The sequence below is a fragment of the Tenrec ecaudatus genome, chromosome 1, assembly GCF_050624435.1.
Source record: "Tenrec ecaudatus isolate mTenEca1 chromosome 1, mTenEca1.hap1, whole genome shotgun sequence".
Lineage (NCBI taxonomy): Eukaryota > Metazoa > Chordata > Mammalia > Afrosoricida > Tenrecidae > Tenrec > Tenrec ecaudatus.
The window spans coordinates 151461650-151488177 of record NC_134530.1 but is presented as its reverse complement, the minus strand read 5'-3'; the positions used below and the strand labels follow the sequence as shown (position 1 = coordinate 151488177).

The following is a 26528-nucleotide window of genomic DNA, read 5'->3' as shown; positions in this document are numbered from 1 at the left end:
AGGCACTTCACAAAAAAGGATATACAGATGGCAAATAGGACATGGGGCGGGGAGAAGGTTAAATGTCATTGGCCAATAGGAAATGTAAATTAATTCCCCAATGAGGTATCACCACACACCTGTCAAAGGAACGGAAATAAAAAGTACTCAGAGTCTGTACAAGAACCCTGCTCAAAAGGAGGGGAAGGGGATGTCAAATTCCAATTTTCATGGAATCCAGACTTTCTGGATCTATTGGAACTGGATGAAACCCCTGAAGTACTGCCTTAAAATAATTTTTAATCCTGAAGCCTTAGCTAAAAATGTCCCCTGAAGTCTTCTTTAAACCGGACAACAGTCTACACACACTGCAATCTTTGTGCTCTTTTAAAAAGGTGTATTATGTGAGGTCAAATTGCTGACAGCAAGTTTAGCATTTGGATGGGAAGCTTAGGGGAAAATGAGTTTACGTCGATGGAGGAGAAACAGAAAAGGAGGATGAGATGACTGGATCACCTGAAGAACCTAATCAACGTCACTGTATGGAATATGCAGAAATTGTTGAATTGGTGGGTGTTTTGCTGTAATAAGAGAGGGCTTCAGAAAGCTCATGGAGAAACAGGTAAAAATGGAATTTCTCCAGAATTTCTTCATAGTTAAAGTAGATAGTGACGACATCAATGCTAGGAAAGACAGGGAGACCACATAGCTGAAATGCAAACAGCACGCGACCCGTGTAGAAAACAATTGGGAAGTTCCTTTAAAACTTGGACATGCAACTCCCCTTCAACCTAGCCACTGCACTCCTGGGAATTGGCCGAGCAACGAAGTCCAGGCGCACACAATAACATGCATATGCGTGTCGGTAGCAGCTGGACTCAAAATAGCCAACCTCTAGAAACAGCAGACAGCTCCTGGGGTTTCTCCCATGCCATCGACTATGTCTTAACAATAAAAAAAAAAATCACACACTAGCAGGCCTCTGGCGTTAGGCTGCTAACTGCAAGGTCAGCAGTTCGAAAGCACCAGCTGCGCGGTGGAATAAAGAACGTGCTGCTTCCGTTAAGAGTTACATCAGGAACTCACAGGGGTAGTTCTACCCTGCCCTTCGAGTCGTTAGAAATCGGCATGGAGCCCTGGTAGCGCAGCGGTTAAGCGTCGGTCTGGATCGCAGGAACCGCAGTTCGAAACCACCAGCCACTCGGCGGGAAGATGAGGCCTGGTACTCCGGCAGGCCGTCTCGGCACGCCCCGGACGCCCGCCGGGTCAGTTTGCCAGGAGTCGCAATCCACTCACAGGCTCCGTGTTTGGAGCGGAACTACGGGGGCGTGGCCCGACCGAGAAGCCGTGCTGGTTGGTCGGCGGCCGACGCAGCGCGTGACGTCATCTGCAGCGCGCCGCGCAGGCGCTCTAGACGCTCGGCCTGACGGAGACGTGGAGAGAACACTCGGGGCTGCGCGCTTTGGGCCTTTTCGACTGCTGCCGCCGCCCGCCGCCCGCCGCCCGAAGATGCTCGCCGCCGTCTCCCGCGTGCTGGCGGGCGCCGCCCTGAAGCCAGCTCGCAGAGTGCTGGTGGCATCCCGCAGCTTTGCCAGTGACGCGACCTTCGAGATTAAGAAATGCGATCTTCACCGGCTGGAGGAGGGCCCGCCCGAGACCGCCGTGCTCACCAGGGAGGACGGGCTCCGCTACTACAAGATGATGCAGACCGTGCGCCGCCTGGAGCTGAAGGCCGACCAGCTGTACAAGCAGAAGATCATCCGCGGCTTCTGCCACCTGTGCGATGGGCAGGAGGCGTGCTGTGTGGGGCTCGAGGCCGGCATCAACCCCACGGATCATCTCATCACTGCCTACCGGGCTCACGGCTTCACCTTCACCCGGGGGCTCACCGTCCGAGAGATCCTGGCCGAGCTAACTGGACGCAGAGGAGGTTGTGCGAAGGGGAAAGGGGGCTCGATGCACATGTATGCCAAGAACTTCTACGGGGGCAACGGCATTGTGGGCGCTCAGGTGCCCTTGGGGGCTGGAATCGCTCTGGCCTGCAAGTACAACGGCAAAGATGAAGTCTGCCTGACCCTCTACGGGGACGGTGCTGCCAACCAGGGCCAGATATTCGAAGCTTACAATATGGCAGCTTTGTGGAAACTACCGTGTATTTTCATCTGTGAAAACAACCGCTATGGAATGGGAACGTCTGTGGAGAGAGCAGCCGCCAGCACCGACTACTACAAGCGAGGGGACTTTATTCCGGGGCTCCGGGTAGACGGGATGGATGTCCTGTGCGTCCGCGAGGCTACAAAGTTTGCAGCCGCCCACTGCAGAGCTGGGAAGGGGCCCATCCTGATGGAGCTGCAGACCTACCGCTACCACGGACACAGCATGAGCGATCCCGGAGTCAGTTACCGTACCCGGGAAGAAATCCAGGAAGTCAGAAGTAAGAGCGACCCCATTATGCTGCTCAAGGACAGGATGGTGAACAACGACCTCGCCAGCGTGGAAGAACTCAAGGAAATCGACGTGGAAGTGAGGAAGGAAATCGAGGATGCAGCCCAGTTTGCTACAGCAGATCCGGAACCGCCTCTGGAAGAACTGGGATACCACATCTACAGCAACGACCCGCCTTTTGAAGTGCGTGGTGCAAACCAGTGGATTAAATTCAAGTCAGTCAGTTAACGGGAAACCACGTGCAAATAATCTCTTACCAGATTGTCACCACCAACTTTGTGTTTTTCAAAGAGAAATTTTGTGTGTTTGTTTTAAAGATAAGGCTTTCAGTAACACGCCATACGATAGAAAAAGGAACGTAGTTTATATTAATAAAAGATAAGGCTTTGATAACCAGGGATTGGATGGGAACGGACAGGGAGGGAAAGGCTACTGAGGAAGGGGAGAGGGAGAACCACAGATATAAAGGGTTGACTAGGATACTGTTGATTCCATTTCTTAAGATAGGCTATGTAAACAGTCTCTTTTCTAAATAAATAAATAAAAATCCCTCCAGATTCCTTAGCCCTCAAACCTAAACAGTGGTCTGAGGGGCTTAAAGAAAAAAGGAGGAAAGTGAAACTGATGTGGACTTGGAGTCTTGTGACAAACAAGTTCACTTCAAACAATAACACACACACAATACTACATACGATCCACATTAAAGGGATATTTGGACGCCTGAAAATAAAAATACATACTACTGATATACAGCAACCTACAAGCATCTGTAAGCAATTATGCTGAGTGGAAAAGCCAATCCCTTCAGACTATGATTCTGATTTTTGAAAGTCTTGAAATGATAAAATGGTACCACAGGAGATTATAGTGCATAGAGAGCAGTGGAGACCTGGGGTCCCAAGTGTAGTAGGGAGCGGTCGGGGAGTGGAGGTGGCTGCCGAAGGAGCCTGTGGTGATGGCCTGGGATAGTCTGGCTTTACCATTCCTGCCAAGGCCCTGGTTGCATTGGGAGACACTGGTTATGGGGTACACGTGATTGCCTTGTGCTACTTCTTGCAGCTACATACAAATCGATAATTTGCTCAAAATATTTTAATTAAGACAAGAAACGACAAGGGAGCAAGCTTGAAGAGGTTCCCACTGGTAAATGGGGGATAATTTTAGCACCAAAATAATTAAGGATTTGTTATCAGGCAGCATTGCAGTGTAGATTGTGGCAGACATAAAATGTAAGATCTCATCATTTGATCTCCCCTCCTTTGTTTTAAAGTTGTTTTCAGTTTAAAAAAGAAAAAAAGGTGAAGGGGAAATATATATGGGTTAAGCCTCTGGTGAATTCCCTCTGTAGACCAGGGATGTGAATAAGCCTTGCTATTTAGTAGAATGCCTTCGGAAGTAGATTGTTGCAGATGCAGTTAGGTTAATATATATGCATTAGGTTAAATATATAATAAATATGTTAGGTTAAAATTTAACACCTTATCACTTGATCTCCCTTTTGACCCATTTTAAATTGTACTTTTCAATATTTTCTCCTTTTGATTCTGGTTTTTCTCTGTTTACTTAAGTTGTTTTTTTTTTTGTTTTTGAATTTTTTTGTATAAGGAATCCATGATAGGCAAATCTACAGTAACTGGATTAATGGTTCCTTGAGGGGGTGGCAGGAAAGTTTGGGGAGGACATGAGCTGATAACTATGAGTACAAGAAAGAGGAAAATGTTCTAAAGACTGGTGATGATTGTACAACACTACTTAATATGATTGAGCTATTGAATTGTGTGATTTGTGAAGTATATGCTAATAAAAAATAAAGGACTGCCATGAATTATAATGATTGAAATTAATAGGAAACCATGAGTGCATGCTGATGGACAGATGAACTGACTGAATGGGCCCTTGTTTACAGTAAGAATCAGAATGCTTCGTGGTAAGTGGAGAAATTGCTGGAGTTAAGGAATCATCATTTGGGACAATCATAGCCTAGAATGGTTCTGGCAAGAACCATAAATTAATGCCAAATTGTAGAAGGGGTACTGATGACGAATCAGATTTGAATAATCTTTATTAAATAAAATGGGAAAAATTCTAACCATACAAGGGAGCTCCCTGGTGAGGTGGAGGGTTATGAGTTGGACTCCTAACAGCAAGGTCAGCCATTTGTGGGAGAAAGATGAGGCTTTCTACTCTGTCCTATTGGATCCCTATGAGCGAGCACTAGCAGCTTCTAAGAACTCCACTCCTCCCCAGCAAGGCATTTTTTTACCAGGCCCTGAGGCAACCCTAGAGCCCTGGTGGTATAGCATTTTCACGTTGGGCTGTGATGCACATGGTGAGCCAGCCCCCCCAGAGAAAGATGGCTTTCTACTCCTGTAAACAGTTACAGTCTTGGAGACCCACAGAGGGGTCACTGGGAGTCAAGGGCAGTGGATTTGGTTTGGTTTGAGTCTGTGGCAACCCAGTTAGTCAAATTTCTTCCCTCTACAACCTCTGCAGGCCCTGTGTGGCTGGCAGATCATGTGGCAAGCATGGTGAAGGAGGCTGGAAAAGCACACTGGTAGCCAAGCTGTGAAGCGTGAGCAGCCTGCGAGCGCACGGAGGATTTCTACTGTATCAGTGTGCAAAGGGAGGATCACAGAAAGCAATGGGGCCACACAACCAGATCGTTGTCACAGGAAAGCTACCTACCTCCTAAGGAAAGGCGGGCAAATCTCTGTTTTCAACAACCAGAAAGCTGACTGGTGCCATGATACCCATGTAGGGGCACGCACACGTGGCAGAGTGGTCTACTGGCCCACGCTGAAGATGCTGCAAGCAGGGCATCTGGCGGGGACATGCAGCCAAAGGGATTTAGAGGAAGTTGGCTGGCAACAATCAGAACTAAGAACTGCAACAGAGTCCCGGGAACCCCATGCTATAACCGGCATTAACCTGGCTAGGTCAGGTCCCAGGCTCCACCAGAGTCAGGGCCATGGGGGCACATGGGAGCTGGGGTTGGGTGGACAGAGGCCATAGAAGCGTGGCACTGTTTTAATAACCACAGGAGCTGCTTTCTTGCATGCAAGTGCTGCCCCTCCCACTCACGGCTTCTCTCCACACTGGCTACCCTTCAGCTGGTGTGGTCTGGCTGGCTAATGGCACTGCCCTTACCAGGGCCTTCTTCGCCAGAAAAGGGCCCTTCCACCTAAGGCTTCCTGAGCACACAGGTGGTACTGCTGGTACGGTAAACCGCACAGTCAAGGTTCCCTCTGTGGTCCACATCTAGGACTGTGCTGGGGTATTATAAATGGGTCATTACCTTCCTCTCGAGTTAGTGCTGGTGTGCATAATAAAGAGAGGTGAACGTTTGAGTCCCCTTTTAAAGGGGTGCTATACTGGTGGCACAGTGGTTAAGCACGCGGTTGTTAACCCACCGTGGTTCTAACCCACCAGTCGCTTTGACCAGGAGAAGAGGCTTGGCCATCTCCATCGAGCGTTCAGTCGCGGAAGTGCTGGTGGGCAGCTCTGCTCCGTTACACAGGGCCACTCCGCATCGGGTTCCATCTCATTCCGTGTACATGGACACTTGTGGCCTAGGAGACACTGCACTGAGCAACAGCACCAGGGCCACAGCACAACTCCCGACTCCCCATCTCATCGCACGGGACTATCTTGGAGAGATTTCAAAGAACTAGTTTGGAAAAACTGTCTTTCCCTTCTCCCATTTAGGTAGCAAGATGGGAAAAAACATTTGTTTTCCTAAGATTATTTTCTTGCAACACATTACACCCAACTCTCAAGTTTACTCGAAAGCTTTTGAAGACGGGGCTGAACTTTAAACTGACAAGATGAAACAGTGGTTCCACCTGGACCAGGGGAAATTCTCTAGTGGTCACTTTTCATCATTCCTAGCGTCAGTTGCCTAAGGAAGACGGCAGCAGCACCCGTGCATTTGAAAGACAGTGCTGGCCGAAAGAAGGCTCAAAGTCCCAGGTCCGTCAAGGCAACAAACAAATCTACCTGAGAAGAAGCACAACCGGGATGCTCCTTCGAAGCAAGGACGGTGGGGCTTCGTCTCCTGTATGTTGGACATGTCGACAGGAGAGAGCAGTCCCTGGAGAAGGACGTCACACTTGGTAAAGTGGGGGGCAGCACAGTATGGATCGGCAACAGTGGCTGCACCAATGGGCTCAGACACAAGAACAATCGTGAGGATGGCGCAGGGCTGGGCGGCCGGGACCTGCTGTGTACAGAGCTGCTGCGGGTTGGGACAGCTGACAACGACAACAATCGTTCGTTACCTCTGAGGCGATGGAGGTAAAGCTGTTGCTGAAGTGCACGTGCTTGTGGATCTCACTGCCGTTGGCCGTCAGGAGCCAGGTGCCGAAGGCTCCGTCTCCTCGCGCTGACTGGTTGCGGTGGCTCTGGTTTGGCAGGAGCCCGGCCAGGTCCCAGTGGTACGATGGCGTGGCCCCAACCAGCGCGATGAGGATGGCTTCCGTGGCCACGTAGAGCTGCAAGGGCAAAGGACAGAATGAAGCGTGGCACTCATTCGCTCTCTAAGTGGAGGACTCTCCTGTTACTGTGTTTTCCTGGGTTTCAGAAACTAGGACATTCAAACGAAGGAGACAACGGTTATGACGCCGGTCATTAGCAAGTCCACTTGCCGAACAGGTGATAACTTTTTCAAATGTTATGTAGGTCTGCGCCTACATTTCAGTTGAGGCTGACACCGAGAACTTTGCGGGGTCCCTGATTTAAGAGCCTCGTATTCCAGTTATTTCTTCCTCAGCACTTTACCTGCAATTTAAGTAAGCCATCACCAGGGGGCCAGAAGTACCTCAGCCTCCAAGCCCTGCTCTAGGCAGCTTGTAAATTCACAGTTGAGCATCTCAGAGAACAACATGCATATGTGCACAAAAGCAGAATGCCTCATTAAAGCAGGGAAAACGTAATAGGACTGGACTAAGTATTATTTTAAAATATGATCTACGACTCAGTATAAGACTTCAAGAAACTTAAAATCCCTGGAACCGATGATCCTCACACCCAGCCCTTCAGCTGTACTTCATCATTGTTTAAGGATGTACTTCATCATTCTCTGAGCTCAGCCCCAAAGAAACAGTACTTCACTCAGTGATTCAAGATATATTCGTTAAAAAAGGAGGAGCTGATACCAGGGGCTCAAGTAGAAAGAAAATGTTTTGAGAAGGATGATGGCAACAAATGTACAAATGTGCTTGACACAATGGACGGATGGATGCATTTTTAAAAAAGGAAAATAAGGAACTATTCATTAATGGTTCTGGGCTTTACAGCCATTCACCCCGAGTTTCTCAGATGCCAGGCCTTATGCAGTCTTTCCTGGACACAAATTTCCAATTATATTAGCTCTCATTATTGAATGATTATTTCACGCCTAAAGTTTGTTGGGAAACACAGCTCTCGCTTGCTCCCTAGTGGGACAACGTTATTTGAGAAGCTGAGATCTGAAAGTTGTAAGTGACTGTGTTGTTACGTGGCATCGCGTGGGCCCGGCCCAAGCACCCTGTGCGCGACAGAGCAAAACACCGCCTGGTCCTGCGCTGTCCTCACAATCGGTCCCATGCTTGCTACCAATGTTCTGCTTTCATCCAGTAGGCCTTCAGTGTGGGACCAAGTTTCGAAGCTATGCATGCATACGGTTTTCAGGGGCTCCCTCCTCTGAAGTGGGGACAGAATTGTTCATTGATCTGTCTGGAAGCTCCGCTAATTCCTGTTCACTTTGGGGGACCCTGTTGGTGTGGAAAATCCCAGTGACATAGCTGCCAGTATCACAGCAACACACACGCCACCACAGTGCGACAAACTGCCCTCAAAACACCACAAGGATGTGTGGTTTCCTGACAGCATACATGACTGAATCCACTGGGGCGAAGAGAGGGGGAGGAACTTGCTCACTGCTTGTTCTCCAGTCATAACAAATCCAAATTGGCAGCCAGAGGGCCCCAGGCCATGCTGGAGGGGCCTATGCCGCTGTCATGTGGGGCAACAAACTAAAGAGCCAGAAGCAAAGTGAAAGAAAAACAGACCGTCACCCCTTGCTGTCAGATCTATTCCACCTACAGCAGTTTGTCCTCACTCACTCACTCACTCACGTCCATCAAGTGACTCTGATTCATGGACTCTATAGGACAGGGTAGAACTGCCCCTGGGGTGTCTGAGACGCTCTTTACAGGAGCGGAAGCCTTTGTCTTTCTCCCACAGAGAGGCTGGTAGTATCGAACTGCTGACTTTGCTGTTAGCAGCTCATCACAGAGCCGTCACACCACCAGGGGTCCCACCTTAGCACTGGCAGATGATGACGTCACAAGGAAAGAGAAAAGCAGCCACACGACACTGAGTCTGTCATAGCAGAAGCTGAACAGACCCCAGGATGGAGTGACTTGTCGTCTCAGGCTGAGAGGACACAGGCGCCCACGTCTATCGGGAGTCCCCTGGCTGTGGGTCTCTCTGGAGATGTGCCAAGTTGCGAGAGATTCAGACGTGCAAGGGATCTGCTTGCAAGACAAAGCAAACCTGTTCCAAGATGTCTATGACTTCCTGACCCGTTTGCATGCTGAAAAAAGAAATTTTGGAGCAGGGGCAAACACCTCACAAGTCGTTAAAAACTACTCCTCAGTACCACCAGTAGGTTACACACTGAGCAATGGCTGACGTGACTCAGGCCACCCCTCCTCCATCGGTCTGTGCCACTGCGGTGGCCGACAGGTGGTTGTCGTGGTGTACAAGCTATGCCACCGGCATTTCAAACATCAGCCGAGGCACCCACGGTGGACACGTGCTAGTGCAGAAACCTCCAGACGAACCTCAAACAAAATCGGAAGAAGGGCGTGGAAAACTACTTCTGGGGGGAAATGACCAGTGAGAGCGAACAGATCGCAATGGAGCACTGTGCAAGGGGGTGCTGGCAGACGAGCCCCTCGGGCTGAAAGGCACCAAAATACAACTCAAGAAGAGCCGCCTCCTCAAAGCAGAGGCGATCTCAATGACCTAGACGGAGCGCAGCTGGCAAAGTCTTCACTTGCTGATACGTACGGGCGGGCTCAAACATCTACCGGTGACTGGAATGTGGAACAGATGAATCAAGGGAAATTTGAAGTTGTCCAAATGAAACGGAGTGTCTGAAGACTGATATCTTGGGCATTAGTGAGCTCAAAAGACGTAGTAGCTGCTATTCTGAATTGGACAGTCATCTGGTCTACTGTGCCAGGAATGACGAACGGAAGAGGAATGTCATCACATTCATCAACAAAAAATGCGTAAGATCCTGAAGTGCAATACTGTCAGCGATGGGATCATGCCCGTAGACATACAAGGACATTTATGAAATATGCAATCAAGACGCCTTGATAATGCCTGGTAGCTGGACTGTGAATCCTGGGGGCGTTATCAGGTGATAGTTGTACTGCCAACCATAAGGTAAGTGGTTCAAACCTACCGCCTGCTTTTTAGGAGCGAGATGAGGCTACTCACTTCGGACATCTTTGTGAAGAGGTAGAAGGCCTCAGAAACCCAGCATAGGGTAGCTATGAGTCAGCATTGACTCCATGGGAATGAGTTTTGGTTTGGTTTGGTTTGGTTTGGTTTGGTTTGGTTTGGTTTGGTTTGGTTTGGTTTGGTTTGGTTTGGTTTGGAATGTGAAAGTAGGAAACAAAGGATCAGTAGTTGAAATAAGTGGCCTTGGTGAAAGAAAGGAAGATGGAGCTGGTATAATAGAATTTTGCAAGGCCAACAACATCTCATTGCAAATACCTTTTCAACGATATAAATAGTGCCCATACACAGGAATCGAATCAGCTGCATCTGAGTGAAGAGACAATGGAAAACTGTAGCGTCACTGGTCAGAACCAGGCCAGGGCTGAATGCTGAACAGATGACCAATTTTTGACATACAAGTTCAGGATTTAACAGAAGGAAATGAAAGCAAGTCCATAAGAGCCCAACAATGACCTTGGGTATATCCTACTGGATTCAGAGACCATCTCCTGAATAAATGTAAAGCACGGAACACTGAGGGCCCAAGCCTGGAGAAGTCGACACCAAGATGGGGTCGACAGCACGGACCGTTTCCAAAGCACCATGTAGGAAGAAAGCAAACGGTCATTAAAAAGAGGGGAGGGGAGGAGGGGGAGAAAAGATTAAAGTGGATGCCAGAAAAGTCTCTGAAACGTGTTCATGAACACGGAGTACCTAAAACAAGTAGGGGGAAACATGCTCTTTTAATGAGAGCTGAACAGGAGGTTTCAAAGGGCAGCTAGAGCATACAAGCCATTATAAGGAAATGTGCCAAGACTGGAGGTCAGACACCAACAGGGAGGAGCATACTCGGCATTTCTCACGTGGAGAGAATGGAAGAGAGATACAGACGGAGTTGTAATAGTAAAGGATTCTCTCGGTAAAATGGGCTCGACCCTAGACTTGGTGACGAGGGCTCGGGACAGGGCCGTGTTTTGGACATGGGGTCACCGTGAGTCAGAGCCAGCTCAACACACTGGAACAGCAAAATGTCGAGCAAGGAAAGAAGAACCAAGGGAAGCCGAAAGAAATGCGCACAGTCCCTGCGCCAAAGGGGAGCATTCAAGAGGTGGCAGACGAGAAGGGCCACGCCATTGGAGGAAGAAGCGCAAGTTGTACTGAAGGCGTTGATGAAAAACAAGACTCCAGAAATTGGTAGGATGTCAACTGGGATGTTTCAACCCGGAGATGAAACCTGGACGCATCCATTTGTCTATGCCAAGACATTGGGAAGGCACAACTACCTGGTCCATCGATTGGAAGAGATCCATGTATGGGCCTACTCCGCAGAAAGGTGGTCCAATGGACTGCAGAAATTATCAAGCAGTATCATTAATACTACATGCAAGTCAAATTAGGCTGCTGATAATTAAAAAGGGGCCGCGGCAATGTTGCCAAAAATGCAAACTGGATTCAGAGAGGGATGTAGAACGAGGACCATTACTTGTGATGTCACAGGGATCTTGGTTAAAAGCAGAGAAGACCAGAAAGATGCTTGTGTTTGACTAACTGCAAAGGCACTCGACAGTACAGATCATAAAAACAAGGCCAGCATTATGAAGAATGGGAATTCCAGAACCTTTCATTGTGCTCATGTCGAACCTGCCCATAAACCAAGAGGCAGTTGTTTGAACACAGCCAGGGGTACTGCATGGTTTAAAGTCATGAAAGGTGTGTATCGGGGTTGCATTATTACACCAAACTTATCTGAATAATCTGAGAAATTAGACTATATAAAAAATAACCGAGCTTCGGGATTAGAAGATTCTTTAATAAAATACAATATGCAGTTGACAAATCTTGTTCACTGAAAGGGCAGACGTCTGACGTTACTGATGAAGTTCAAAGTATGAATTACACGGTAGCATAAAGAAGACAAAACCCTCCCGAGTGGACTGATAAGCAGCACCCTGGTAAATGAAGAATATACTGAAATCGTCAAGGTCTCGTTTTGTCTGGATCCCTAATCGAGGCCCATGGGGAGCAGGACTCAAGAAATTAAAGGAAGGATTGTACTGAGAAAATCTGGTGCCCAAGACCAATCTAAAGTGACTCGAGGCAGGGTGTTTTCAATCACCTCAAATACACGCAAAAGCTGGCTAATGAATGCGAAAGACGGACGCAGACTGCAAAGCTCTGAATGCTTCCCATGGACGACCAGCCCGAAGCAACACAGGGCCGTCTGCTCAGTCTCGAGAAGTGAGGCTGGTGAGACTTGGTCTCCCGTACAGCGGTAGATGATTTTATATCACCTGGAAGTTTTAGGAAGGTGGACAGGTGGCATCCAACCTGTCGATCAGGGCGCAGCCCGACTGGGGCTTCTTTGGGGTGTGGCCCTCTAATAATCTGGGAACCCCCCGTCTCTCTGGCCCTTTGCTTTTCTGTTTGCTGGAACTGGCGCTGAGCCCGAGATCCTGCCTTGTTCCCACTGACCTTGGATGCACACGGCTGCACCCACTGGCCTGCGATTTTTGTTCACTCTGCGTCCTTGCTTATGACCACGTGCGGCTGAAGAGTGGCTTAGAGACTAGTTGGGACTTACGGCCTTCAGTTGGACTGAACTGGGACGCCTTCTTCATATATGATGACTTCTTGACAGATAGATGAGTGGCACTGCATTTGTCTCTCTAGTCAACCCCGCCTACCGCACGCACTCTGGGCATGTTCTCAGGAAGGATCCCGCACTGGAGAAGCAAGTCATGCTTGGTAAGTCAGAGCGTGAGTGAAAGGGGGTGGCAGTGGGGGACTCTCGACGAGATGAACTGTGGGGTGCAGACACATCAGTGGCTGTGGGATGGCCGTGCAGGGCCGAGCAGTGTTTCGCTCTGCTGCGCATAGGTAGCTATGAGTCAGGGTCCCCTCAACAGCACCCACAACAACACCATAATCACAAAGCCACTTGTACCTATTGTAGAATTGCCCCCTCCTGATTATAATCTACTGACATTTAACTGATGGGCCGAACGATATGTGGGTTGAAGGAACTCAGAAACAGATGGCTCAAAAGGCATGTTCTAGGGGATAGTCCTCCATCGAGGCAAAATGAATGAGTCACATTTTCTCCCTAAATGAGCTCTTTATGCTTTCGCTCATACCATTTATTTCGCTTGGAAAAGACTTTCTCCTACTGGGAAGGACTGAATCATTTTCATGCTCCAAAACGCAGCTCAGAAGTCGCCTAATCAGTAAAGTCTTACCTACCGTCTTACCTTCCGCTTCAACCCACCAGGACATCCTCTCCTGCTCCTGCTGGATCTACCTTGGACTTCCTGAAAGCAGTTACCACCCTCTCCCTGCACTTAGAGAGCCATTTGCTGATTTCTTTCCTATTGAAATATCCTCTCCATCCTCACAGTTCTACGTGTGCTCCACGTTTGGGCTCTCCAAGCAGAGAGTCCAGGGCCTTCATATAGGACATCACATACCCAACAAATGAGCAGACACACGAGCAGAATGGTCGTATTATCGTAAACACTTACATGGTGCGGCCTCTGTGCCCGCCGCTGCACGTACACTGTCTAGGTGCCTACTCACTGCATTCACACTGACACAACAGTTTGCCACCTGGCTTGTTCTAAGGAAGGCATCAAGCTCAGAAAACGAGAAAGCTGAGCCATAGCTCCAATCAGACAGCGCTAAGCAGAAACATCTCAGGCCACTCGTCTCAGAAAAAAAACTCTTCTCCGAGGAAAACAACTGCAAACAAAGGGGCTAGTATTGGTATATCTTCTACTCATCATGTGAGGGACAGGACAACTTGGTTAACTGGTATGAGCCAATCGTCTCTGCCTTCCGCCATCCCTCACCACGCCTCCCGCGCATGCACACCCACGGGCAACCAGGTCCTCAACCGAATGTGTGTGCTGGACGAATGCAGCTTCAGGTTTTTACCCCCAAAGGGGCAGAGAAAGGTAGCTCTCCTAGGCGAAGGCGGTTCAATGACATGGTCTTCTCTGACACGCACTGTCACTCTCAGCTTACTAAGCAGCAAGGGAAGCGGAGTTGGCAGGCACACTGATGTTGTTCTTAGGTGCAGTTACGTGTGATACATGCGCCTAAAATCTACTTGAGGGTTCGTGCGTAACCTGCTCTAACCACAGCCACATTTGCACAGGCCACCGGTCACAGGGAAGGCGCACAAGTGGCCAGTGGACAGCTGAGCACTCCGATGCTAACCAAGAGGCTTGCTGTTTGAACCCACCCAGGAGCTCTGCAGGAGAAACACTAGATGCCTGGGGCTCTGCTTCCCTGAAGGTGGCACGCCCCGACCCCAACAAATAAACAGCCAGGAGAGCCCTCAGGAGCACATCTCCTCTCTGGGGCAGAGTCCGCTCCATGGCCCTCAACCACAGCGCTGTCCTCTGAGGGCACAGATGGCCGCCCCTACCCCGGGCTGTGGAGTGCTTTCTTCTAGTGGCCTTCATGACCATTTCATACAGGTCACATCCTACCCCTCTCCCCTGGGGGGGCCTTTACCCTCATTCTTCTCTGTCTCGGCGACTACAGTGCACACATACACACTCACCCACGTATTTTAATCTAATGAATTCACACCCATCAGCAGATGGGCCTCAGAGCCACAATAAGAAACCACTATGCATTCTCCTCCGGAGTAGGGCTAACAACATCTCAAATAAATCATTATCTTCTCCAGCTCGACCCCCAGGGAGGAGAACGAGGGCCACAGATGGCTGGATCTCCCCCCTCCCTTTTCAATGTAATTATAATTAGAAAAATGACGGCAGTACACTAGGGAATTAAAACACCAAGTTTCCAGCAGCAAGGGTTTTAAAAGTAATTTTATATTAACACCATTATGAGCTTTTACAATACATCTCAGGAAACCAAGAAGGTCGTCCATAAATGATCTCATCACAGTACCTTGGGCATGAAGTCATGGGAAGGCGGATGTTTACTTCATGAAACAGGACACAGAGCAAGTCGGTGGATGTTGAGGGTGACGTATACCATTCCCAGCAAAACCAGGAGAATGGAAGCCACCGAAGTCTGAGGTCAGAGCTTGCTGTCAGAGGATAAAGATGGCTGAATTTGTGACAATACGTTCAGTCTCTCATGCGTTTAGTACATGGGCTGGACCATGATCATGGGCATAGGGACCACATGGGTGTAATGCCCAGAGCAGACACAACGATGCCAACTGCAGGAAGAAAGTCGAGTCAGTGAGCGTGTACGCATCTCAGTGCTGGCAGGGGTCTCCACATGGGTGCTCCAGCACCCAGGGCTGAATCGGGGTAGGTCCATGCGGCTTCTCCTTGGGGATGTCTTGCAGGAAGTGAGCCTTGCCAGCTGAAGCAGGGAACTAGCTAAAGCAGCTGCACCCTGGCCCGACCATCACAAAGCAAGAGACCTGAGGACTCGAAAGGTGAGGCTCACCGAGCCAGTTATCCCTCTGCCCTTCAATGAATCCCACAAGTGTTTATCGACCAGGTGGGCACAATGAACTAACTCCGGAGGCAAGATGTGGGGCGTGGCACACATATGGGATGTGTCCACCTGAGATTCAGAATCTCAGCTCTAGTGAACGTGGGCCAAACAGGTTGCTTCTTTAAACGCCAGGTGTCCCTTTCAGAAAGACGGACGCTAGTGAAGTACATCTGAACCCATCTAGCTCGCAGGGTTGTTCTCAGGGTCCAATGAGAAGGCGTCCATGGCCACAAGCAAGCTGTCAAGTGCTACACTGAGACAAGAGGGCTTCACAGGGCTGGTGGGGAAACGGCATGGTCTTTCCATTCAATTCTCCACGGAGTTTGGTAGCTCCTGTAGCCTACACAGAGTAAAATGGTAATGTGTAACCGTCTGATTCCGTAAGACAGGCCTGAGATCCGGCCTTTCTAAGAAGCTCCCTGCTGAAGCTAATGCTGCTAGCTATATTTTGATAGCAAGTTCCTCTTCTGCACTGTTTTTGCTCCAATTTCGTTCCTCTACTGGAAATAATCCCCCTAGTTCCCCCTAAATCTAAGCTTCGGCGTTCAGTTCACAGCCAGCTCACTTCAAGCTCTGGACCACGCTGATCTCGCCCTTTCTTGAATTCCAGAGGCATTTTATGGCTGTTACTAACAAATGTTACTGCTTTGTCACATTCTACAACTGTACGTCGTCTCATTTCCTGACAATGGGTCGTTTTCTGGGGGGAAGCAACCTTACCTTACACCTCTACAGCCCTCTGAGAAACCCATCACGCCCGGTGCACATAAAAGCCTGCTTGCTCCCGTACACAGCGCTTGCTCCCTGGGGAGATTCGGTCTCAGAAGCTCTTGGGGGCAGTTCACTCAGTCCCACAGGGCCTGTGAGTCAGAATCAACTTGATGGTCCTGGGTCTGGCTCTGAATGGGCGTTAGAAAATGCCCGCATTTCCAACAAGAGAATTGCGCAGAAGCAAACTGTGATCTATTTACACGACGGATTACACGCCACGACCATTACAAATGTGTACTCATTCACCAGTGAGACCAGGAGGGCCGTCACAAGTTTGCGGACAAGCAAAATCAGTTTATAAGCCATTCACATATCAACAAAAAAATACCTGTACATATTTTCATAATAAGAAACCTGGATGATTCCACACCAAAATGTGACCATCCCTTATTTCTGCCCGGTAGACCTTCACTTTTGTTCTCAGACTTCCCACTTGGTCTACAACTGTCATGTACTATTTCGTGAATACTACGGGCGTCCCATAACCGGGGACGTGAGCTTCGGTTAAGCAGTTTGGTCAAAGAAGTCGGCGATGCCTGCACTGTGTACATCTTTGGACTGGATGGCCTCTTCCCACCAGGCAACCAGCTAACTATGGTGATGAGCTCAGTTGGTATTCTGAAATCCTCAGGGTCAACACTACCAAAATGCCAATTCCTCGCTGGGCACTGGCAACTGTAATTATTCTGGGGCTTGCAAGAGAAATGAATGAAGCTTCTGTGGTCCAGTCATTTCCAAAAGGCGGGGTATGGGCTAGGCTAGGCGTGCTCGGCCAGCCCGCAGGGGAGGCGTCCCGCATCGCAGCGTTCTCCCTGCCACCCTGCCACCTCGCCTTGCTGCCTTCCTGTTCCCAAGGACACCCTCGTGCTGCCTTGGCAGTCACGTCCCCTGTCCTGGTATGGGTCCAGCAGCAGGGCAGCCCTTCGCCGGGCATGCAGCTGGGGCTCGGGATGCTGCGCTGGCCTAAGGCTTCAGAGGGCATGTCCCAGTTCTGGAGACGCTCCAGACTGGAAGACTAGAGTCCCCCGACATTTTTATGTCCTCGTGTTAAACCCACAACTTCCCCTATGGAAACCGACATTTTGGTAAGATTGGCACCTTGGTCGGCTTCACACCAGGGGGCAGCATCCGTCTGCGGACACACACGGCTTTCCAAGGGCAACCAGGTGTTGGTCCAGTCCTCGACCTGTGGTGCTGCTCCACACCCAGCAGTGGCTCCCCACCCCGCCGCACGCCACCCTCCCACACTGGCCCTGCCGCCCACATCCAAATCCTCTCGGGAGCCCTCGGTGGCCCTACGAAACAGAAGTCAGTTGAGGGTTCAGGCAGCCCCAACACTTGTTCACACCATCAGAGGACGTCACGGTAGGCGGGCACGTTTGGGAGATGCGGTGGCACTTGCGGCAGGTCCTCAGCAAGGCTGAGCCCCCCACGTGGGGGCGTGGGGAGACCCACCTGGCGCCCGAGGGCTGGGATTACTGTCCAGAACACAGTCTGGTCTACACCGATGTGTATGAGGTGAAACGCACTTCAATTTTTTCTGAGGATAGGAATGAGAAGAGTGCTTATGATTATAAGAAGACGGTCTCCCTAAGGCGGGGGGGGGGGGGGCTTAAGAGGCGAGGGGGCAGGTAATCATCCTACCCTGTGACAGCTTACAGTCCGCACCAAGTCACATAAAGCGTCCTGAACAAAAAACTCACGCTGCCCCACCCGCCTAAGTACTGACTCACTAAGCTCACGGCCACAACTGAGGACTGAATGTCCACTTAAATAGGGGACCCACTGCCTCCATACCGTCATCTTAAGTGTGCCAAACTTTCCTTGACCATTATTATTTAGACCTTAAAAAACAACAAGCACCGACTTCAACACAGAGAAGCAAAACGGAACAAAACACATGAGCAGCTGCCACAAGAACACGTGGCGCTCCCTTCAGTCAGCAGTCCTCCAGCTAGCCCTGGAGCAATCCAGGGTCCAGGGTGACCCTGGGCAAGCGTGACTGCTAATAAATGGCGATATTGGCCTGATTTGCTTTCAATATTTTTTAATCCCCTTTGCACACAGGCCCACCCCACCCCCTTCCTTCCCAAGAGGCAACCAATCTCACAGACTGGGCGTGGACGCAGGTGTTTACACTTCTGCGAACGACCATTTTGTTCCTATACCATCATAAAAGGAACTCTGAGGCACTGTCAGGGAAGCATTGGACAACTAACCTCAAGATCAGGGGTTCAAATCCACCAGCCACTGCCACAGGAAAAAGGTGCACCTGTCTGCTCCTGTAAAGATCTGCAACCTCATAAACCCCAATATAGCGTCAATGCGAGTTGGAAGCAACTTGATGACAGAGAGGTTTGGTTCGGATTTTTTTTTACAAATTTATAAACCAGGTATGTACTGTTTCATGTGGTTTTAACATTTGCATTCTATGTGTGCTGAGTCACATTGTCTGTATCACGGATGATGATTTTCCCTTAACAGTACTTTTGGAGATCTATGTAGGTGTATATTGGTCTACTTCATTCACCCTGTTATATATTCTTAAATTTACAATACAATTCAGTGATCTGGTCCGTTTTAAGGAGTCATCTGGTGATTCAAGAAGCCCTGGTGGCGTATGGTTACATGTTGTGCAGCTAAATGCAGGGTCAGCAGTTCGAAACCACCAGGCACTCTGAGGGAGAAAGATGGGGCATTTGAATCCCATCATGAGTTAGTCTCAGAAACTCACTGGGGCAGTTCGACCCCATCCTACGGGGTGGCTGTGAGTTGGCATCGACTCAATGGTAGTGAGTTTTGTTTTTTGTTGTTGGGGTGACTTACATGTTTTAGGTGATTTGTAGATTCTCTAAATTATAAACAATGCCTTAATACGCTTCCCCTGTAGAAGCTCTAGGCACATGTGGAGACACTGCAGGCCTAAACCTAGAAGCACACGTCGGGCTTTAATTTACTGACAGTGTCAAGTTGTTCTCTATGTGGGACTGCTTCATCGGTTTCCACAGTCACAGGCTGTTAGGGCTTCTGATGGGTGCTAAACTACAAAGTGTGAAGTGATAGTTCATAGTCATTTTAAGGTGCCTGTCCCTGCTGGCTCCTGGAGTTCAACGTCTTTTCGTGTGTTGACTCTAACAGCTTCCTCTGCTGCGAAATACCTGCTCAGCAACCCCACTTTCTAAAGCACCGTGAAAAGGCATTCGTTGCAGGGATGATAAGAATGCACTGGTAACGCTGAAATCTGAAAAATAATGTTGACGTTATTAAGAGTTTACCAAAAAATAACACCCCAGAGCATATCAAACTACCGCACCCAGGCTGAGGATCACAGTAGCCTGGCGATTTCACTGCTGCGGCCAATGTTGGGTGCCGTCTACGTGCTTCTGTTGTTGAGTGGCGTTTTGAAAACCCTGGGCAAACTATACTACACCCTGTGCTTCCTGGACATAAGAGGATGAAGGAGATGGAGCCTCGACGCTTCGAAGGAAAAAGCAGGGTCCACTTTCATTTTACATTTAATAACACACAGAACTGTGTTCTGAGATGACAAGGTCTACATATAACCTGCTCCCTGGAGGACGGACAGTGGAGAACTGGGTGAGGGAGACATCGGATGGTGAAAGATATGATAAAATAATAATTATTGATAAATTACCATCTTAAGGGTTCAGGGGGACGGACGAACAGGGAGGGAGGGGAAAATGAGGAGCTGATACCAAGGGTTCAAATAGAAAGCAGGTGTTTTGAGAATGATGATGGCAACATAGGTACGAATGTGCTGGACACAAATGATGTATGTACAGATTGTAAAAAGAGTTGTATGGGCCCCTGATAAAATGATTTTAAAAAAAGAATTGTGTTCTGATCTTCCTAACAATCACACACACACGTGCAATCACAAAAGCTCACTGGAAAGTAGACACAGTTCTAAATAAGCAGAATCATCCATATTTAAATACCACCAAGGACTCTGCCCCTAGGTGCCTTGGAAGTAAGGTCTGGCAATTGCTTCTGAAACCCCACAGGGCCCCTGGAAGCCCCGCAGAGCACAGCTCTGCCCTGGCATGCATGGAGTCACCAAAACTGAAATCCGCCCCACAGTAACTGTTTTCAGTCTGTTCGTCTGTTTAGCGCTGCGTGTTCGCAAGACCATCACCATTCCATAGGCAAGGGTGGTTTGCTTTCCCCTTTGGTGTCTTGCTTCCGTTCTTTCACTCTGCAAACTACTGTTACCAAGCCATTTGCATCCCAACATGGTGAATGCTGGGATCTACAAACGTCCACATCTGCCCTTCGTGAAGCTGAAAGTTGACTGGGAAGGCACATTGCAAGGACTGTGCTTGTAATGAGTGAGAAAGTTGCTTCCTAGCCAAGTGAAACTAGATCTGAAGGTAACTTTGATGAACTACCTCAGGAGCGAGGTAGCTTATTTTTTGCCAAGGGCGATTTGAGTATTTATAACATCACTCACAGGCCACATTGGTCAAAGTGTTTGTTTGTTTGTTTGTTTGTTTGACTACTTTTACTGGGGGCTCTTACATCTCTTTCTCAATCCATACATTCATCCAGTGTGTCAAGCACATTTGCACACATGCCGCCCTCATCATTTTCAAAGCATTCTCTTCCCACTTGAGCCCCTGATATCAGCTCCCCATTTATTCCCTCCTCTGCCCCCCAGTCAAAGTTGAATGAACTCATCCCTAATGTGATGGCTGAAACTGCTTCTCTCTGGTGTAACATCTGATGTTAGCTGGTATTGATGATGTCAAAGGGCCCTAACTAAAAAGGGGGGGAGGGGGAAATAAAAAGGGATGTGTGGTGGGGGATAGGGCACTGACCCACCCAAGGGGAGGGTATTGTTTGTGTCTCCACAGGGAAAGAGGGACCAGACTTAAATCTAGTGTTCCGGGATGTGAATGCAGCATGCTGCCATGGAGTGGGGAGACAGGGGAGGGGTCTGAGGGCTCAACCCCGATACCAGCTATGTGGACAACTGCCCCTCCCCCAGAAGAATTTACTTGAGAGGACAGCACTGAAGCTGCAGCTAGGGGAGAGGGGCATGTCTGATCAGAGCACATGGAGCAAATGAAGGGGGAGGAAGAGAGTGGAGCACATCCTGGCCCACCAGGTCTGGAGGACGATATCCCTGCTCTGAACAGCCAATGCACAGAGTGGCCATATGGCTGATCCCACTGAGACACGACGTCCTTTGCTGGCCCAGGGCCCTGTGGGGGACAACACTGGAGACTCAGTGTCAGGACCGGCCCGGACTGATCCCGAGACACGGAGGCAAAACACTAAAGGCATGCAGCAGAGCAACAGGGAGTTTTTCTTTTTCTTTTAATTAATTTACTTTTTTATGGGTCATTGGTTTTCTTTTTTGTTGTCATTGCTGTGTTCTCATTCATCGCCTGTCTTGCTATGACTTGATTTTTTTGGTGCATATTATTATCTCTACAGACCTATCTAAATATGATAGGCTGGATGTACAGTCTGGAAGAGAAAATAATGGGATCGATGGTTCCAGGGAGACATGGGAGAGGGGAGGCGGGGGTAAGGAGGTGGTATTGACCAACCCAGGGACAGGGGAGCAACAAGTGATCCAAAATTGGTGACAAGGAGGGTGTGAGAGGCCTGGTAGGGATTCAGCAAGGGCAAGGTAACCGAGAGAAATTACTGAAACCCAAATGAAGGCTGAGCATGATAGTGAGACAAGAGTAAAGTAAAAGGAAAGAGAGGAAAGAACTAGGTGACAAAGGGTTTTATAGAGGTCTAAAAACAGGCATGTACATATGTAAATATATTTAGAGAGGTCTAAAAACAGGCATGTACATATGTAAATATATTTATATATGGCGATAGGGAAATAGGTCTATGTGCATATATTTGTATTAAGGCAGCAGATGGACATTGGGCTTCCACTCAAGTACTTACTCAACGTAAGAACACGCTGTTCTATTAAATTGGCATTCCATGACGCACACCCTCCCAAAACGATAGCTGAAGACAAATATTTGCCTAGCAAATGTGGTGAAGAAAGCTGATGGTGCCCAGTTATCAAAAAATATAGCGTCTGGGGTCTTAAAGGTTTGAAGATAAACAAGCGGCCATCCAGCTCAGAAGCAACAAAGCCCACATGGAAGAACACACCAGCCTGTCTGACCACGAGGTGTCAAAGAACAAAAAATCATATCCTTGTAAATGAGGATGAATGCAGAGTGGAGACTCAAAGCCCATCGGTAGGCAACTGGATACCCCCTTACTGAAGGATTGTGTGGAGGAGATGAGCAAGTCAGTTCTAGTTCTTAAATGTTTCCTCCCCCTCCACTATCATGATCCCAGTTCTACCTTACAAATCTGGCTAGACCAGAGGATGCGCATTGGTACAGATAGCAACTGGAAACACAGGGAATCCATGGCACATGACCCCTTCAGGACCAGTGGTAAGAGTGGCGATGCCTGGAGGGTGGAGGGAATGTGGGGAGGGGACCAATTACAAGAATCTATGCATAACGTCCTCCCTGGGGGATGGACAACAGAGAAGTGGGCACGGGGAGACATCGGACAGTGTAAGATATGACAAAATAATTTATGAATTATGAAGGGTTCATGAGGGAGGGGGGAGTGGGGAGGGAGGGAGAAAATGAGGAGCTGATATTAAGGGATCAAGCAGAAGGCAAATATTTTGAGAATGATGATGGCAACAAATGTACATGTGTGCTTGACACAATGGATGTATGTATGGATTGTGATAAGAATTGTACGTGCCCCCTATAAAATGATTTTTTTTTAAAGGGGGCCCTATGTGACCCTCAGGATGGACGTTCTCCACTACTGATCTACAGGATGAAATCAATAGCTAAAGAAAATAGTTAACCTAAAGGTCTGCTGTGGGATCAACTTAGGCTGCTAAACCAAAAAGTCAGCAGTTCATACCCACCAGCTGCCTCGTGGGAGAAAGATGAGGCTGTCTGCTTCCATGAAGATGTGCTGCCTCAGGAACCCTAGTTGGGGTCACTATGCGTCAGAATGGACTTGATGGCAGGGGGAGGCTCTGGAACTGGATTTGAAAAAGAAGAGTTGTATTCTCTGTGTTTGAACAGGATGTGCTTGAAATAACGGAAAAAGGCATTTTAAGCAAAACACGATAGTTCGAAAAGGAGGAAAATACAAAAGGTTCTATAAAGTGTCCATCTCTGCCGCTGCAGGTCCCTGCCCCACAGCTAAGGTGGCCCTTTGAAAATGGAAGACAAAGAAGGCCCTGGGGACAAGAGCTCACTGATCTGTACAGTTCTTGGCAATAGTAGACAAGTGCTTTGGTTTGAACATCAGAAAACGTTGCGTTCCTTCCATTAGCTTATTACTCAATCCTTCAAAATGGCTTCATGTTTGTTTGTTTTTTGTTGGGGAAGGAACTCACAAGAAGACTCATGAAAGTAGCTTTGATGTAAGTATGCAATGAATGGAACTTCCCTATTTTCCTACTCACCAACCCAGCTCTACTGGCCCAAACCACCTCCAACAACAGACGTGGCAGTTCTTTGAAGAACTCCACGCTCGCATCCAAGCCACCTCAGGGCACTTGGACCAGGTATCTCAGTGGGCTGGGTGGAGCTCCATAAGTCTCTAGCAGTTGTGAGTGATTTGCTCAGGTGTGGACAGGTTTCCTCCAGACATATAGGTTACAGAGTACCTCCCCAGCCCACACCTACAAGATAAACAGGCGCTCGTACCTAACACTCCGACCTGGCTTTTCCAGGACAAATACTGGCCACACGACAGTCAGAGAGGGATGAACAGGCCATGGTCTTGGGAAAGAGCAAGGCTTGAGTCTCTCCGTCACCAAACATTACACAACTGGGGCAACCGGCAGGGAAAGGTGGTACAGCGAGCTTAACAGGTCATAAGCCCAGGGCACATGCCACTGTAACACCACACTTCACTCAAGACAGACTTACTCCAAGTCAGCGTACAGCTGGCTCAGCTGGTGAGAAGATGAGAAGGTAGGGGATGGAAGGTAGGGAAGAAGAGATGGGAATGCTCAGAGGGGGTTGTGTTCCTGGAATTCGTGGAGACAAGGAGAGAAGAGTTCTTTTCAGGTTATAAATGAGGCTCAGGCATGATGGTTACTCTCTGTATTGTAAGTAAACCCGGTGGTTGAAAGACTCTGGCTATTTAGCCCACAGAGTCTTCCTCATAGAGAAAGTGATGTTAAAGCTAAAACCACGAGCTTCAATGAACTTAACAAGACTTTCTATTTGTGAACCGAGAACCTGTTCTGCTAGAGAAGGAACTGATCCCATGTATCTGCCCGTCTATTCTTCCTGGTAATGAAATCAACTGAAACGCCCAACGTGTGAATGAAAAGAGAATCATTATGTTAACACCCACCACCACCATCTTCCTGTTGCGGCACTTACAGTACTTGGGCAAGTTTTAAGCAGCTGCGAGTTCTATCCGTGAGTACCCTGGACGTCCCTCGGGGTAACTATCATTTCACATTAGCAGCACTACTGGACTAAGCTTCGTGAGAGTAAGGAATCCCATGTGCCCACTATGGAAACCCACCACATAGTAGGCACTCATTCAACATAGGCTCAACTAAAGGACGAGGAAAGGCCTGGTCCATGCCCCCAACCCTAAACCCAAACCCAAGCCAATGTCCACGCCCACACCCTCACCCACACCCACAGTGGAGTCTACTCGGACTCATGGGGAGCTCACAGCAGAAAGGAACTGCAAAAGGGATTTGTGAATGAAACGCAGCAAGAACACGGGCCAAGGAAGCGTTGTCAAGTGCACCGGCCACTTAAGGTGACCAGGGGAGGGGCAACCCCAAGATGCTCTGCCGTGACCTTCAGCACTATGAATCTAGGCACTTATCTTTAAATCCGATGGCTGTCCACGGAAGAATTCCTTTTAAAGCATTCATTTTGAAACCATCTATTACAGATGGTACCATTGGACTCACCACCTCCAGGACAGAATGACCAAGCGGAAGTTAAAGCAAAGAGAAATAACTCCGATGCACTGGAAGCAGCTGGAGTAAGGAAGGCGAATGGATTCTCGGACCTGAAGGAGGCCCAACTAGATCCACCTTTTGTCTGTGAGACGTTAGGGCTGCCTCTGTTCTAGATTCCAAGGTGACAGCAGACCGCGGCTAACAACGATCCCCTTCCGTGTTGGTGGTGTAATACAGCCAACCACGCAATTCTGCACCCCTCGGGAACCAGCTCATCCACCGACGTGCCCTCTCGAAACCGTCCTTCCTCCTCCTCGGGGGCGCGGGATCCCGCACGGCCGGACCCTGGGGAGAGGCGGGCTGGGCTGGGCCAGCAGAAAGCTGGGCCCGTCCCCTGCCACCTGGTCACGGAGCCGGCCCAAACCACAGCTCGGCGCCGCACCCTGCCCGCGCGGTGTGCGCAGGGCAGGCTCGCCACACCTCGGCGTTGGCAGAGCCTCGGCACCGGGCCGGGCGCGCCGAGGGACGGCGGGGGCTACGGGAGGACCAGCGCGGGAGAAGGGCCGACTCACCTGCAGCAGCACGGCCAGCAGGAAGCACAAGTACATCTGATAGATGCCCATCTCCCCCACGGCCTTGAACGCCTCCTCCACCTCCATGGCCGCGCTCCGCGGTGCCGGCCCTACCGGGGACAGCAGCCCGGCCCCGACGCCGGCCCCTCCGACCCGGCCCTGCTGGCCTGCAGCGGCGAGCGGGCCCCGCGGCGCCCAGGGACCGGTGGGAGGCCGGGAGGCGATGGGCGCTCGGGAGGTGGCGCGGAGGCAGCGGCGCGGCCGCGGTCGGGGGCGGGGCGACGGGCCCGGGGCGGGGCGCTTCGCGGGCGGGGGCGGGGACAGGGGCGCGCGTGCGCACACGGGGCCCGGCGCGGCGGGAGCCAGCGCTGCAGGGTTGCACACTGACTGGGCGTCCCTGGGGTTGGTGTCAACGCCCACCCTACCTAGGGACTTCCTCTCATGAGGCCGCATAGAATCCATAGTAAGGATTATGATCCGTTTTCTCATGAATAAGCATTGGACTGCTGGCCTTGTAAGGGTGGTGGTTCAAACCCATCAGAGGCTTCACGGGAGAAGGATGAGGCTGTGAAATGATTTACAGTCTCTGAACGCTACACAGGGCCACTATGAATCAGTATCAACTCATGGCAGTCGGTTTGGGTTTGGTTTGATCAGTTGGAAATTGCGTAGATGTGCATTCCTTAGTTTCACCTGCATACTAACAATAACATGAGAAATCTTTCTACAGGGAATTGCTTTATTAGTAACTGGGTGAAACTCTCTTTTGATTGTTCTTTGTCTTCTCCCTTAATTATTACTTTATTTCAACAACAACAATA

At 49.5% G+C, this 26528-nt stretch overlaps 2 protein-coding genes across 5 annotated transcripts in view; one reads left to right on the top strand and one right to left on the bottom strand.

Moving 5' to 3' along the window:
• The window catches only part of SLC22A15 (solute carrier family 22 member 15), an 85280-nt gene extending 59305 nt beyond the window's left edge, over positions 1-25975 (bottom strand). For 3 of the 4 annotated variants that reach the window (XM_075559820.1, XM_075559829.1, XM_075559836.1), the window contains exons 1-2: positions 25708-25975; positions 6702-6914 (exon numbers count right to left, since the gene is read on the bottom strand). In XM_075559820.1, the coding sequence (XP_075415935.1) occupies positions 6702-6914; positions 25708-25794 (300 nt within the window). In that variant the 5' untranslated portion in view covers positions 25795-25975. The remainder of the gene's footprint in view (positions 1-6701; positions 6915-25707) is intronic. The other variant, XM_075559811.1, reaches the window with a different exon arrangement.
• Positions 1389-4266, top strand: LOC142458880 (pyruvate dehydrogenase E1 component subunit alpha, somatic form, mitochondrial-like). The gene has a single exon (XM_075559847.1). The coding sequence runs from the start codon at positions 1489-1491 to the stop codon at positions 2650-2652; it is 1164 nt and encodes a 387-aa protein (XP_075415962.1). The 5' UTR covers positions 1389-1488; the 3' UTR covers positions 2653-4266.
• Positions 25976-26528: the final 553 nt, after the last annotated feature.